Source organism: Bos indicus, chromosome 5, assembly GCF_029378745.1.
Source record: "Bos indicus isolate NIAB-ARS_2022 breed Sahiwal x Tharparkar chromosome 5, NIAB-ARS_B.indTharparkar_mat_pri_1.0, whole genome shotgun sequence".
Taxonomy (NCBI): domain Eukaryota; kingdom Metazoa; phylum Chordata; class Mammalia; order Artiodactyla; family Bovidae; genus Bos; species Bos indicus.
Window position 1 is genome coordinate 58,058,556 of NC_091764.1, and position 12,491 is coordinate 58,071,046.

The 12,491-nt window shown below is 38.5% G+C and overlaps 1 protein-coding gene across 1 annotated transcript; it reads right to left on the minus strand.

The window, feature by feature from the left end:
• Positions 1-4,507: 4,507 nt before the first annotated feature.
• Positions 4,508-5,451, minus strand: LOC109558421 (olfactory receptor 2AP1). The gene is given in 2 exon segments (XM_019959847.2): positions 4,508-4,638; positions 4,641-5,451. Coding segments are annotated over 2 exon segments (942 nt in total).
• Between the last annotated feature and the right edge of the window lie 7,040 nt (positions 5,452-12,491).

Below are 12,491 nucleotides of genomic sequence, written 5' to 3' on the forward strand. Positions count from 1 at the left end.
CAGATATGATAATTGTCATGTGGCTCCCTAAGGGCTTAAAATTCAAATTTCCTTTATAAAAGGATTTTCAGATTGGATTGGTCAAAGGAATAAGATCAACAATTTGCTTTGGCCAAAATCTGCTATATAATATTAATTTTCCACTTGTGCTCAGTGTGAGGAATGTTTCTCACTGGGGTTGCTCCTTGACAGATGAAAGTTACCTTAGCTACTTGTGGGAGCAACTTCTCCCCCTGTTCCCAGTTTGGCTTTTGATGGAGAGATGGAATGGGTGAGTGTGGCATATATGTATTTCTGAGAATGCTAATGAGATACAGCATTACAGCAAGTAGAGCTCTTTAGGAAAGACAAACATAGGCCTCAGAGACTATCAGAGGGCAATAACCATAACAGTAGGTATATAAGGAAAAGGCAAAAGAGGTGGAGTAGCAGAACCTTAACATTAAGATTTGCAGAAGGGATTAACGCAATCTAGCCTAGAACTTCAAGGGAAAGGACATTTATTTGTGGATAATCCGTGATGTCACAGACTAGACAAAGAGATAATTTTATGATAGTTATGATAGACTTTATTTTTCTCCCAGTCCACACCTCCTTTTGAGAGAACTTGGCCAGAGGAGAATGACCTAGGTATAGACATGAGCTAATTACATTCTCCTTTTTGAAATTTGGAGTTAGGTACAGAGACTATGTTGATAAATTATGGGTGATCAAGCTAGAAGGTAATACATATAAATAAATAAATATTTCTTCTTAAAAAATTTTTTTTTATTTTTAAAATTTTTATTGGCATACAGTTAATTTATACAATGTTGTGTTAGTTTCAGGTGTACAGCAAAGTGAATCAGTTACACACATATTGACTCTTTTTTTGATCCTTTTCCCATATAGGCCATTGCAGAGTATTGAATAGAATTCCCTGTGCTATATAGTAGGTCCTTATTACTTATCTATTTTATATAGAGTAGTGTGTATATATCAATCCCTTCTCTATGTTTATAAGAGACATCATGGGATAACATTATGGTAAATAAAACACATAATTTGGATGGATGAAAATGCTGAACTGGGAAAAGAAATTCATATCCTGAATGAAATTTTATTCTAGTGAAGACAACTGCTGCTCCCCACTGTAACAGAATAGATCCTGTACAATTATCTGACTAGTGAGTGGTTGATGGCATATGGTGCCATGCCACAGGAGATTAGATGCAGCACAGACAGTGGTCAGATCAGTCTTGGTGAGGAAAGGCTCGTGCATAATTCACAGTGTGTAAAGTAATTAGCCTCCAATTAAAATAAATATATTAATTTTTAAAAAGAAGGAAAAAAAAGTCATGTTTATTTAAAGTAGAATTTACATTCAGTAAAACTCCAAAACTTGGCAAATGCAGTCATCATCATAGTCAAAGTGTAGAACAGTTCTTCGATTGCTCCACCCCGAAACCCTGTGCAACAAACTCTTCCCCAATTCTTAAGAAACCACTGATCTGTTTTCTATCAAGGGGGTCAAATTTAGTCATTAAATGCTCTAGTATAGAAAAAATTGCAAGCATAAAACCCCCAATTTTTAAAAAATTTTATTTTATTTTTAAACTTTACAATATTGTATTAGTTTTGCCAAATATCGAAATGAATCTGCCACAGGTATACCTGTGTTCCCCATCCTGAACCCTCCTCCCTCCTCCCTTCCCATACCCTCCCTCTAGGTCGCCCTAGTACAGCATACTTTGAAACATACATTTAGAATATTCTTTTGAATATTCTTTTAGAATGAGATTTGAAAATAACTTTTGTCAATTAAAGTAGCTGACAAGTTGTCTTAAGATAGTTGTAGAAAAGCTAGTTTAGTTACTGGGGCTGGGGCTAGTTGATAGAAAACCCATTTTAAATAATGGAATTGAATTCTTTCTTTTCCCAAACTTTATTTTATTTTATTTTGTATTGGGGTATAGCAAACTGGAATGGAATTCTAAAGAAGTTCTCTAAAAGCAGATATATGTGCTTTTTTGTTTGTTTGTTTTTAGCTATGCCATGTGGCTTGCACAATCTTCATTCCCCAAACAGGGATTGAACCCTGGGCTATGGCAGTGAGATTGTCAAGCCCTAACCTCTGGACCATCATGGAATTCCTGAGATAGCTGTTCTTACAGATATCAGTATTTGATATCTTTTTGTAAGTTCACTCCTGCTACCATCATGAAAGGCACAAAGACAGCAAAACCTCTATTTTGTATATATCAATTGTCACATGTTCAAATACACCTTATTTCCATGAAAAGCTGCTTTCAAGCACCACAATTCTGTCTTTTAAACATCAGCTCTGAAGTTTTTCAGCATCTTGAACTGAACTGAGTTGCACTCTGGATGAAAAGCTGATCCCTCTTAAAGAGGATAATAGAAGATTCATGTTGTTCAGAAGAGATATGGATGTGGAAAGGAGAAGCTTCTTTAGAGAGGTCAGGAGCCATAGGTGGGATAATATAGGCTTTTGCAAGCTTTCAACTTCCTAAAGAGATTCACCTCCTAAAGGCTTATAATGAAAGCTTGTTGAAAGCTTGGAGAAAGCCGAAATTCAAGGCTACTTAAAATACTTAGAAACACTTAGAAGAGTGGACTTTAGTTAGAGTGGGTGGAAGGTTGTACTACTCAGAAGTTCAGCAAGTGTACTCTGGCATCAGACATATTTAGTATTTAATTCTAATGCAGGCACTCAGCTGTGTGACCCTGCACAACTTATTTCACCTCTTTTCTCTTCCATTCCCTCATTTGTAAAATAGGAATTTCCAGGCAGATCTAAGTCATCCATATGAGGCATGCCTTGCTAATTCATTGCTCTCAGTACATAAATTCTCAAAGGTTGGAGGTTCTTCACTGAAAAAGATTCAGTTCTGGGCTCCCTCATTCATTTGTTCACTCAGCCACCCATCTACTCATCCATTATTCATTTATCCATTCAACAATGAATTACTGAACACCTATCACTGGTCGATATTGTAGATGGAACTGTGATCAAAGATATTAGCTTTGAATTTGCAATCTTACAGACAAGAAGAGAACATAGTTTCATATAACCATTTTTATGATATATACTGTGATATACTGTGTACTGTGAAAGCATAGATACTAGTAGTGAGAAATGATAGGGAACACAACTTGGAGGTTGTTTTATTTTCATTTCTCCATTCTTGACATTCCATTTTACAATTCCTAAATTTTTAGCTTTTACCCACCAGTATCCCACAACAGTCAGACTTCTTCCTGTCCCATCCTCAAATTCTGCGTTTTTGAAGATGGTTATGATCAATAAGAACACCCTAATTGTCATAATGTCTTTCTTCATATTAATTGGTTTCTGCAGCATTTCACATTGCCAACTATCTATTTTTCTTGAAACATTCTCTTCCCATGAATTCCACAGATATATTGACTTCTTTTTTTTATTTAAAAATTTTATTTTTGGCTGTGCTGGGTCCTTGTTGCTGCTCAGGCTTTTTCTAGTTGCTGAAAGCGGGGCTACCCTTCATTGTGGTGGCTTCTTCTGTTGCAGAGCACTGGCTCTAGGCAAGTGGGCTCAGTAGTTGCGGTACATGGGTTTAGTTGCTCAGTGGCATGTGGGATATTCCTGGCCCAGGGGTTGAAACTTTGTCCCCTGCATTGGCAGGTGGATTCTTAACCACTGGACCACCAGGGAACTCCTCTATTGACTTCTTAGCACCTTCTCTGCCTCTTCTGCTCACCCTCTTTTATTCATGACACCCTCAATTTTCACATCAATTTCTATTTCAATAGCTATGGATTGCTAAACCCATAAAAAATAGAAGTAAAAGTGTTAGTCTCTTAGTCATGTACAACTCTTTGTGATCCCATGGACTATAACCTGCCAGGTTCCTCTGTTCATGGAATTCTTCAGGCAAGAATACTGGAGTGGGTAGCTCTTCCCTTCCCCAGGGGATCTTCCTGACCCAGGGAAGATCTTCCTGAACTCCTGTCTCCCACATTGCAGTGAATACTTTACCATCTGAGCGAAAATCTTGTCCCAAATCCAAATGACTTGACATTATGAGCACTTAATTTATTTAAAATGGGATTTAACTTAATTCAAAACTGAAATATATTATTTCCTCAACTCTCTCCTTCTCCTTTTTATTTCACTGAAATGAATGACAACGTTTACTCAATCTTGTAGGACTTAAATTTGGTATTCATACCAGCAATATTCTTTCTACTCAAGTTTCTTCCTCTTGTTTTTACTTGCTTGACCTATTCCTACTTGTTAAGACTGAGTTCAAAATGGCACTCCCTCTGAAAACATTTATCGACTCACTAATTCAGGTGGAACTGCTTTTTCATTGATAAAGCCTAATCGTTTCTTTATATGAACACTTACAGGTTATAATTTATTTATTTTCCAGTCTTTCTCACTGGCCTGAAGTTTAACTGTATATTGGAAGCCTAGTAATTGGCAGAGAGTTTGGTACATAGTAAGGACTCATCCATTAAGGCTTTAATTCTGAAATTCTTTAAGATTCACGAGCTTCTGGACTGTATCCTTGAAGGCTTGTTTTACCTGTTGATTCCTTAGGGTGTAAATGAAGGGGTTCAGCAAAGATGCAGCTGAGGTACTGAGCAGAGCTCAGTATTGTTGAATGTGTCCACTTCTTTTGCTGTGGGCTTAACATAAATGAAGAAGCAGCTTCCATAAGAGAGAGAAATGACAACCAAGTGGGAAGAACAGGTGGAAAAGGCTTTTGTCCTTTGATGGGCAGAGGGGAGTTTCAGAATAGTCCTGATAATGGACGTGTAGGAGAGAATGACTAGCACCAGCATGACCACCAGGGTCACCGACGCCACAAGAAAGGCCACCTTCTGTATGAGGTTTGTGTCTGAACAGGAGAGCTCTCGAAGGGGCTCATAGTCACAGAAATAATGATTCAGCCAATTGGATTCACAGAAGTCCTGCTGACTCATCAGAGTGATTTGTGGTATAATAACCATTAGCCCAGCCAGCCAAGAGCAGAGAACAAGTTGGGTGCAGACTTTGCTGCTCATGGTGGTTGTGTAATGCAAGGGTTTGCATACAGCCACATAGCGGTCATAGGACATGGCAGCCAGAAGGTAAAACTCTGTGGCCCCCAGGAATATGGCAAAGAAATACTGAGCAAAGCAGCCAGCAAAGCTGATAATCTTGTTCCCTGTTGTGATGCTGATCAGGACCCTGGGAATGAAGATACTTGTGAAGGGAATTTCTAAGAAGGAGAAGTTTCAGAGAAAGAAATACATGGGGGTCTGAAGATGAGAGTCCAGCAAGGTGAGGATGAGGATTGTCAGATTTCCAATGATGCTGAGTAAATAGATGAGGAACAGAAAGATGAAAACCATCACCTGGAGTTCAGGGACATCTGTTAGACCTAGCAGGATGAACTCAGTCAACACGGTTTTATTTTTCATTGCTGAAAAAGTTTATCTCAAGGTAGAATAGTGATAGTGATGAAAGTTGATAAAGGAAGAGGAGCTCTGAAATGGACAGATGGAATCTGAAAAAAACAAAAGGAGATGAACTTTTCCTCTGATAATATGACCCAGCCCAGTGGCCCAGCTGAATGGTGTTGGGTCCTTGCCAGTCTCTTTTGCCCTGCATAGAAAAGTTGTCATTATTTTCCCACATGGTACTCTCCCCAGTGCCAATATGAAATAAATACATGCCTCATAGACGATGTTTAAATAGCTTTTGGAATGAGTTATTAAAGGAATGCTTCCAGCAGCTGCCTCCTTCTAGAATAGTTCGTAATTTTCTTTCTTCTATATTCTCTTTTCTTTCTTTCTACTGATTCCATTTATTGCTCTATGTGTTTGTCTAACTTTTCTCAGACTAGCTGTTTTTCTTACTCTCCCCTGCCATTTTTGCTTTTATTTTTCATGTGACTATAGCAGTCTCTCATTTTCCTTCTTGTTCAACTCCCTTGGATTCCCTTGGTGTCAAAAAGTACCAGCTCCTCACTTCTTTCCAGTGGACCCTCCATGCTTCTCTCCTTGCCTGTCCACTAGAATTCAAAGTTCTCTATATTAGGATTATGTCATTCTATTCTCTGAACCATTCCATATACTTGTCTGCTGCTGCTGCTGCTAAGTTGCTTCAGTTGTGTCTGACTCTGTGCGACCCCAGAGAGGGCAGCCCACCAGGCTCCCCCGTCCCTGGGATTCTCCAGGCAAGAACACTGGAGTGGGTTGCCATTTACTTCTCCAATGTATGAAAGTGAAAAGTGAAAGTGAAGTCACTTAGTCGCGTCCGACCCTCAGCGACCCCATGGACTGCAGCCTATCAGGCTCCTCCGTCCATGGGATTTTCCAGGCAAGAGTGCTGGAGTGGGTTGCCATAGCCTTCTCCGATATGCCTGTCTCAGATTTAGTAAATATTCAGTCCAGTCCAGTTCAGTCGCTCAGTTGTGTCCTACTCTTTGCGACCCCATGAACCTCAGCATGCCAGGCTTCCCTGTCCATCACCAACTCCCGGAGTTTACCCAAACTCATGTCCATTGAGTCAGTGTTAGATTAGAATAAAAATTTGCATTTACTTACATAAGCACATTCAGAATATATAGATCTAGAGTTTTGCTTCCCCATAAGGACAAGGAGATTTTATTATTTTCTAAGGAAAATTTAGGAGCTTAAAAATATTTTAAGTAGGATTTCTAAACAATTCTAGATTGAATTTGCCATGTCTATGAATCCACTAAATCATGTATAAAGCATTTTTGATTTGTGAGTATGGACATTTTATGGGGAAAGTATATAAAAACTGTGATCCAAGGTTTTCTAGGAGATTTCATGTTTAAGCACTTCAAAAGCATTTCAAATCTCTACTGTTATTAAAGAATCACATTATTTGAGAATGTCCTTATTGATTTACAATTTTTTTCCTATATGTTGTTTTATACAGCAGCCATTTGCAAGCATTTTTTGAGTATTCTACATTTTAGTAATTTTCTGGTAAGCACATCTATATCTAACATAAATAAAAGTTTTATAGAACACTCCTTCCTTACTGCATGTGATACAACCAGGTATTCTTAATTTTATTTTATTCTATTAATTTTTTTCAAATACTGATTGCAACCCATGAAATTGATTCCATAAACCGCTAGTGGGTTGCAGTTCACAGTAGGCATCAGAGATCAAGTAAAGTTACACAATGCTCTGGATGCCCCTGCCCTCTAGATTACCAACCTGAAATCTTAGGGAAAGGTTGAATAGTCAATCACTTTCAGGCTTCCCAATCACAGAGACGTGAAGTCAATGTAGTGGTGAACAAAGAATATTCTTCCTCACTTGGCTATCCAAATGGCTTATAGTGGGATTTTAGTCCTAGATATTCTTAGAGGTGCATGAAAATTGTAAGGCTGTGCCATTACAAAATGATATAAAATGTATTGCATTTTCTACATTATCAGCCACCAAGTCCTATCCTGCATTTCACAGGAATAATAAAAACTTATTCTCTTAGTAAGAAATGGTCTTTTCCTGTCCCTTATCAGGTTAACGGGGACTTGCCCATTTCTGTTTTCCCACTAATTCAGATTGGAGCTGAGTCAGATTTTTTGGATGTCCTCTTGAAAGTGAAGTGGATATAGCAGGTTAAAAGAAGGACTTTGAGGAGCAGAGTAGTCCTGGGTTTTTCTGTCCATTTCATCAAAAATGAGGTTGATGATCTCAGAAGACAGAATATAAACTCCACCTCCCAATCCAGGTTATACTTAACCCAAAGTGACACAGGTTATATTTGTTCTATGGAGAGCAGGCACTGGGGAATCAATTGAGTGAAGAGGCATAAGTTGCCCTGGGGATTCTTGTTGGAGCAGTCTAAAGACTGCCCTCTGTCCACAACTCTGGGAACAAATTTTAAACATATGGCTGTTGGATGAGGGTCCAGAGAGACTAGCTTGGAGGTGAGGTGGGTGTGGGGGTTCCATAGCATAAGAGCATCAGGGAAGAGGGAAGAGGGAGGCTATGGAGTCATGGCATTTGACTTTCCTAGTGGTGGGCATAGCTGGACTTGGCCATGGACAAACAGCCTAGTTGGAACCATTTGCAGGTCATGAATGTCCTGAAAACTCACACTTTCTAAGCACCATCAGCCTGGTTGTAATTAACCTAGTTATAGACACTACTGGATAAAGACAATAAGCAGTAATTTTCAGTTTTTGGAGTGTATGCATAAACCAAATGTAAAACAGATAAAAATGGAGTGCTCAGACTGAGGGAGAGCAGAGCCCACATTGACCTGTGGGTTGCTTCTGAGAATACACTTGCAAATGTCCAGTTTAAGGAGAGGAACTTTGGAAAATATATATATATTACCTGGGAGGGCTAAACCTTTGCCACCCAAAGACACCTTCAAGCAGTTAATTCATCAGATGAATCACTTATTAATATCAGTATACAAATAGGGAGGCCTGGCGTGCTGCGATTCATGGGGTCGCAAAGAGTCAGACACGACTGAGTGACTGAACTGAACTGAAGTGAACAAACACCAGAAAAAACAAAGCTAGCCTTGGGAACAAAATGCCAGAATTAGGGACAAGTTACCCATTACACATATGTCTTACACATGGCTGCTCGTATTGGGTTGTGTATAATTCTCAGAAAACTGTGGGGACAAGGGAAGGAATGTGGTCTCACCAACTCTAACACAATAATCAACTCGATCTTGATTATTAATAATCAACATAAGAAACTTCATTCTCTGATTCTCACTTTCCTCTACTATAAAATGGGGATCATAAAACCTATTAAATAGGATGATCACTGTTAAGTGTCTGTTACATAGTATTTGTTCAGTCCCTAAGTTGTGTCTGACTCTTTGCAACCCCATGGACTGCAGCATGCCAGGTTTCCTCATCCTTCACTATCTCCCAGAGTCTGCTCAAACTCATGTCCATTGAGTCTGTGATGCTATCCAACCATATTACATAGTATGTCTCACATATGGCCTTCCCTAGTAGCTCAGATGGTAAAGCATCCGCCTGCAATGCAAGAGACCTTGGTTCAATCCCTGGGTGGAGAAGTTCCCCTGGAGAAGGAAATGGCAACCCACTCCAGTAGTCTTGCCTAGAGAATCCCATGGACAGAGGAGCCTGGTGGCTCACAGTCCATGGGGTCGCAAAGAGTCGGAGTGACAAAACACACACACACATGTCTCATGAATATTTCCCATTTACTTTTCTCTGATGAGGGAATTACTATATAACTCTATTTGGCAACAGTTCAGTTGCTTCTTTCAAATGTGTTTAAAGAGAAGAAATCCAAAGTTATCACTGGAAACTCATTGGACCTGACAGATTTCAAATACTCTTAGATCAGAGGGAATCTCTTTCCTAGGGGAGTTTAGGGGAGAATGGATACATGTACATGTATGGCTGAGTCCCTTCTGCTGTTCACCTGAAACTGTTGCCACATTGTTAACTGGCTATACTCCAATACAAAATAAAAAGTTAAAAAAAATAAGAAAGGAATCTCTTCCCTAGATATTCATTCTTAGCTAGAAAGCAGAGGGAGTGGAAGTTAAGCTGAGGGACAGGTTCTAGCTCATCGATGTGTCAGTCTAGGTTGCAGATTGTGCAGGCTTGGGATTTGAGAATCAGCATAAAGTAAGACAAGGAGAGCAAGAGGTGGAAATCTACTTGGGAAGTGATCCATGGAGGGAATTATTCGATAATGAATTATTTGGAAAGGTTACACTTCTTTCTTAAGTTTAAGAAAGAAGTGTGATAGATTGTGTGATAAAGAAGTGATTGAGGTAAATGTTACTGATGGAAGACAGTTATTTTGGAAATGGTAACTCTTTTTTTCAGGAAGCATTTTATTTATTTATTTTTTAAAATTTATTTATTTTAATTAGAGGCTAATTACTTCACAATATTGTATTGGTTTTGCCATACATCAACATGAATCCGCCACGGGTGTACATGTGTTCCCAATCCTGAACTCCCCTCCCACCCCACTCCCTATACCATCCCTCTGGGTCATCCCAGTGCACCCGCCCCAAACATCCTGTATCCTGCATCAAACCTGGACTGGCAGTTCGTTTCTTATATGATATTATACATGTTTCAATGCCATTCTCCCAAATGTCAGAAGTTTCTGTTTGCATGAGAAGCTGTAAGAAGAATCAAAACATTTGGTCATTTCTAACTTGATGTTGGAATATTTTAGTTCATAGTGTAACTAAGCATTTAAAGCACTTGAACTTAAAGTGATTAGTGCCTTGTATCTTAAAGAACAGATCTCAATAGATAATAAGCTAACCCTTTTATTAATTCAACAAATATGTATTGAGTACTTACCATGTCAGTTAGTTCAGTTGCTCAGTTGTGTCTGACTTTTTGTGATCCCATGGACTGAACCATGCCAGGCTTCCCTGTTCATCACCAACTCCCTGAGCTTGCTCAAACTCATGTCCATCAAGTCGATGATGCCATCCAACCATTTCATCCTCTGTCGTCCCCTTCTCCTCCTGCCTTCAGTCTTTCCCAGCATCAGGGTCTTTTCCAATGAGTCAGTTCTTCGCATCAGGTGGAAAAAGTATTGGAGCTGCAGCTTCAATACCATGTGCAACTAACATTTTAGGCACTGGATGTACAGCTATCATGGAGAAGGAAATCACAACCCACTCCAGTATTCTTGCCTGGGAAATTCCATGGACAGAGGAGCCTAGTAGGCTATAATCCTTGGGATCACAAAGAGTCAGACATGATTTAGCTACTAAACAACAACGACAACATACAGCTATCAACAAAGCCACTGAAGTCCCTGCCTAGATGTAGCATAGGGACAATAAATGAATCCACAGGTAAATATAAAATAAGTGAAAGTGAAAGTGAAAGTCACTCAGTCATGTCCGACTCTTTGCAATCCCATGGACTGTAGCCCACCAGGTTCCTCTGTCTATGGAATTCCCCAGGCCAGAACACTGGAGTGGGTAGCCTTTCCCTTCTCCAGTGGATCTTCCGAACCCAAGGATTGAACCCAGGTCTTCTGCATTGCAGGCAGATTCTTTACCATATGAGCCACCAGGACGCCCATAAAATAAGTGAGATGATGATAAATGCAATAATAAATAAAGCGAGGTGGATTGGTGGATTGATGCTTTTATCATTATGTAATTTCCCTTTACTTCCCATTTGCAATTTTATTTGCTTATACTTTACTTAATATTAATATAGCCATGCCAGTTTTTTCTTGATTTTTTCATGATATATTTTTCTTTATCATTTACTTTCAATCTATGCATATTGTTGAGTTTCTAATAACATTATGTATTTGGGTAATTTTTAGGAATAAATCCACTCTGTCAATTTCTTCCTTTCAGGTGATGTATTTAAACCATTTATATTTAAGATAATTATGTATTCAGATTTATCTGTCTTTTATTTGTTTCTGTTTATTTCCTTTGCTTCTTGTTTGTCTTTTTCTGCACTTATGTAGATTGTTTGAACACATTTTAAGATTCCATTTTGACTAATTCAAGATTTTTGATCATATCATTTTGTATAATTTTCTCAGTGGTTACTTTGGGTATTACAATACACATATGTTACTTATGACAATCTACTGATATCAAGGGCTTCCCTGGTGGCTCAATGGTAAAAGAATCTGCCTGCCAGTATCAGGTCTTACATTTAGGTCTTTAATTCATTTTGAATTTACTTTTGTGCATGGTATTAGGGAGTGTTTCAATATCATTCTTCTACATGTACCTGTCTGGTTTCCCCAGCACCATTTATTGAAGAGACTGTCTTTTCTCCATGGAATTCTTATTTTTATTCTTGAACTGAGTTTGTTACTATTATATTATGCTTTTCTCTCTACAGAAATTATCCTCATTGGTGCTTAGCTTGGGATGTTTTTTTGGCAGAGTAAGTTATATTTTAAATTCACTCGAGTGAATTCACTAGTGCATTGAGTCAGGGCCTCTAAGGACTTTTTTATTTAGTTGTTTTATGCACTCCTGTTGCTGATGAAGGAAATAAAAGAGTAACCTGTTTGTCCAGTGACAATCAGAGTGCCCATTTTTGCAGAGCAAGAGAGGCTTCTTAACTCTGCCTTGCTCTTTGAACTTTAGCATCCTTTCAGCTACCTACAATGCACAGAAATATATCCAAGTTTTAAAATAGGATGGTATTTCTTTATAACTTTAGAAAGATGTGTACATACAGTGAGTATAGGTTCTGGGGGTAAAGGGACTAGGAATGCATTTAGATGACCCTACTAGTATGTTTTTGTTAAACCATGAAGTTCACAAATATCATTTGTGGCATAGCTTTCTGGTGAAATAATGAAGAATATCAAAGTTAAGTACTGGGATGTTTTCAAGCCAGGCATGTTTCCATGGGTAATTTATAGAGAAGATGCTTGTGATTATTTATATAGTAAAAAAAAAAGTAATTACTAGCTTCAGTATTTGTTTCTGATACTTTATTAAGAGAACTAGT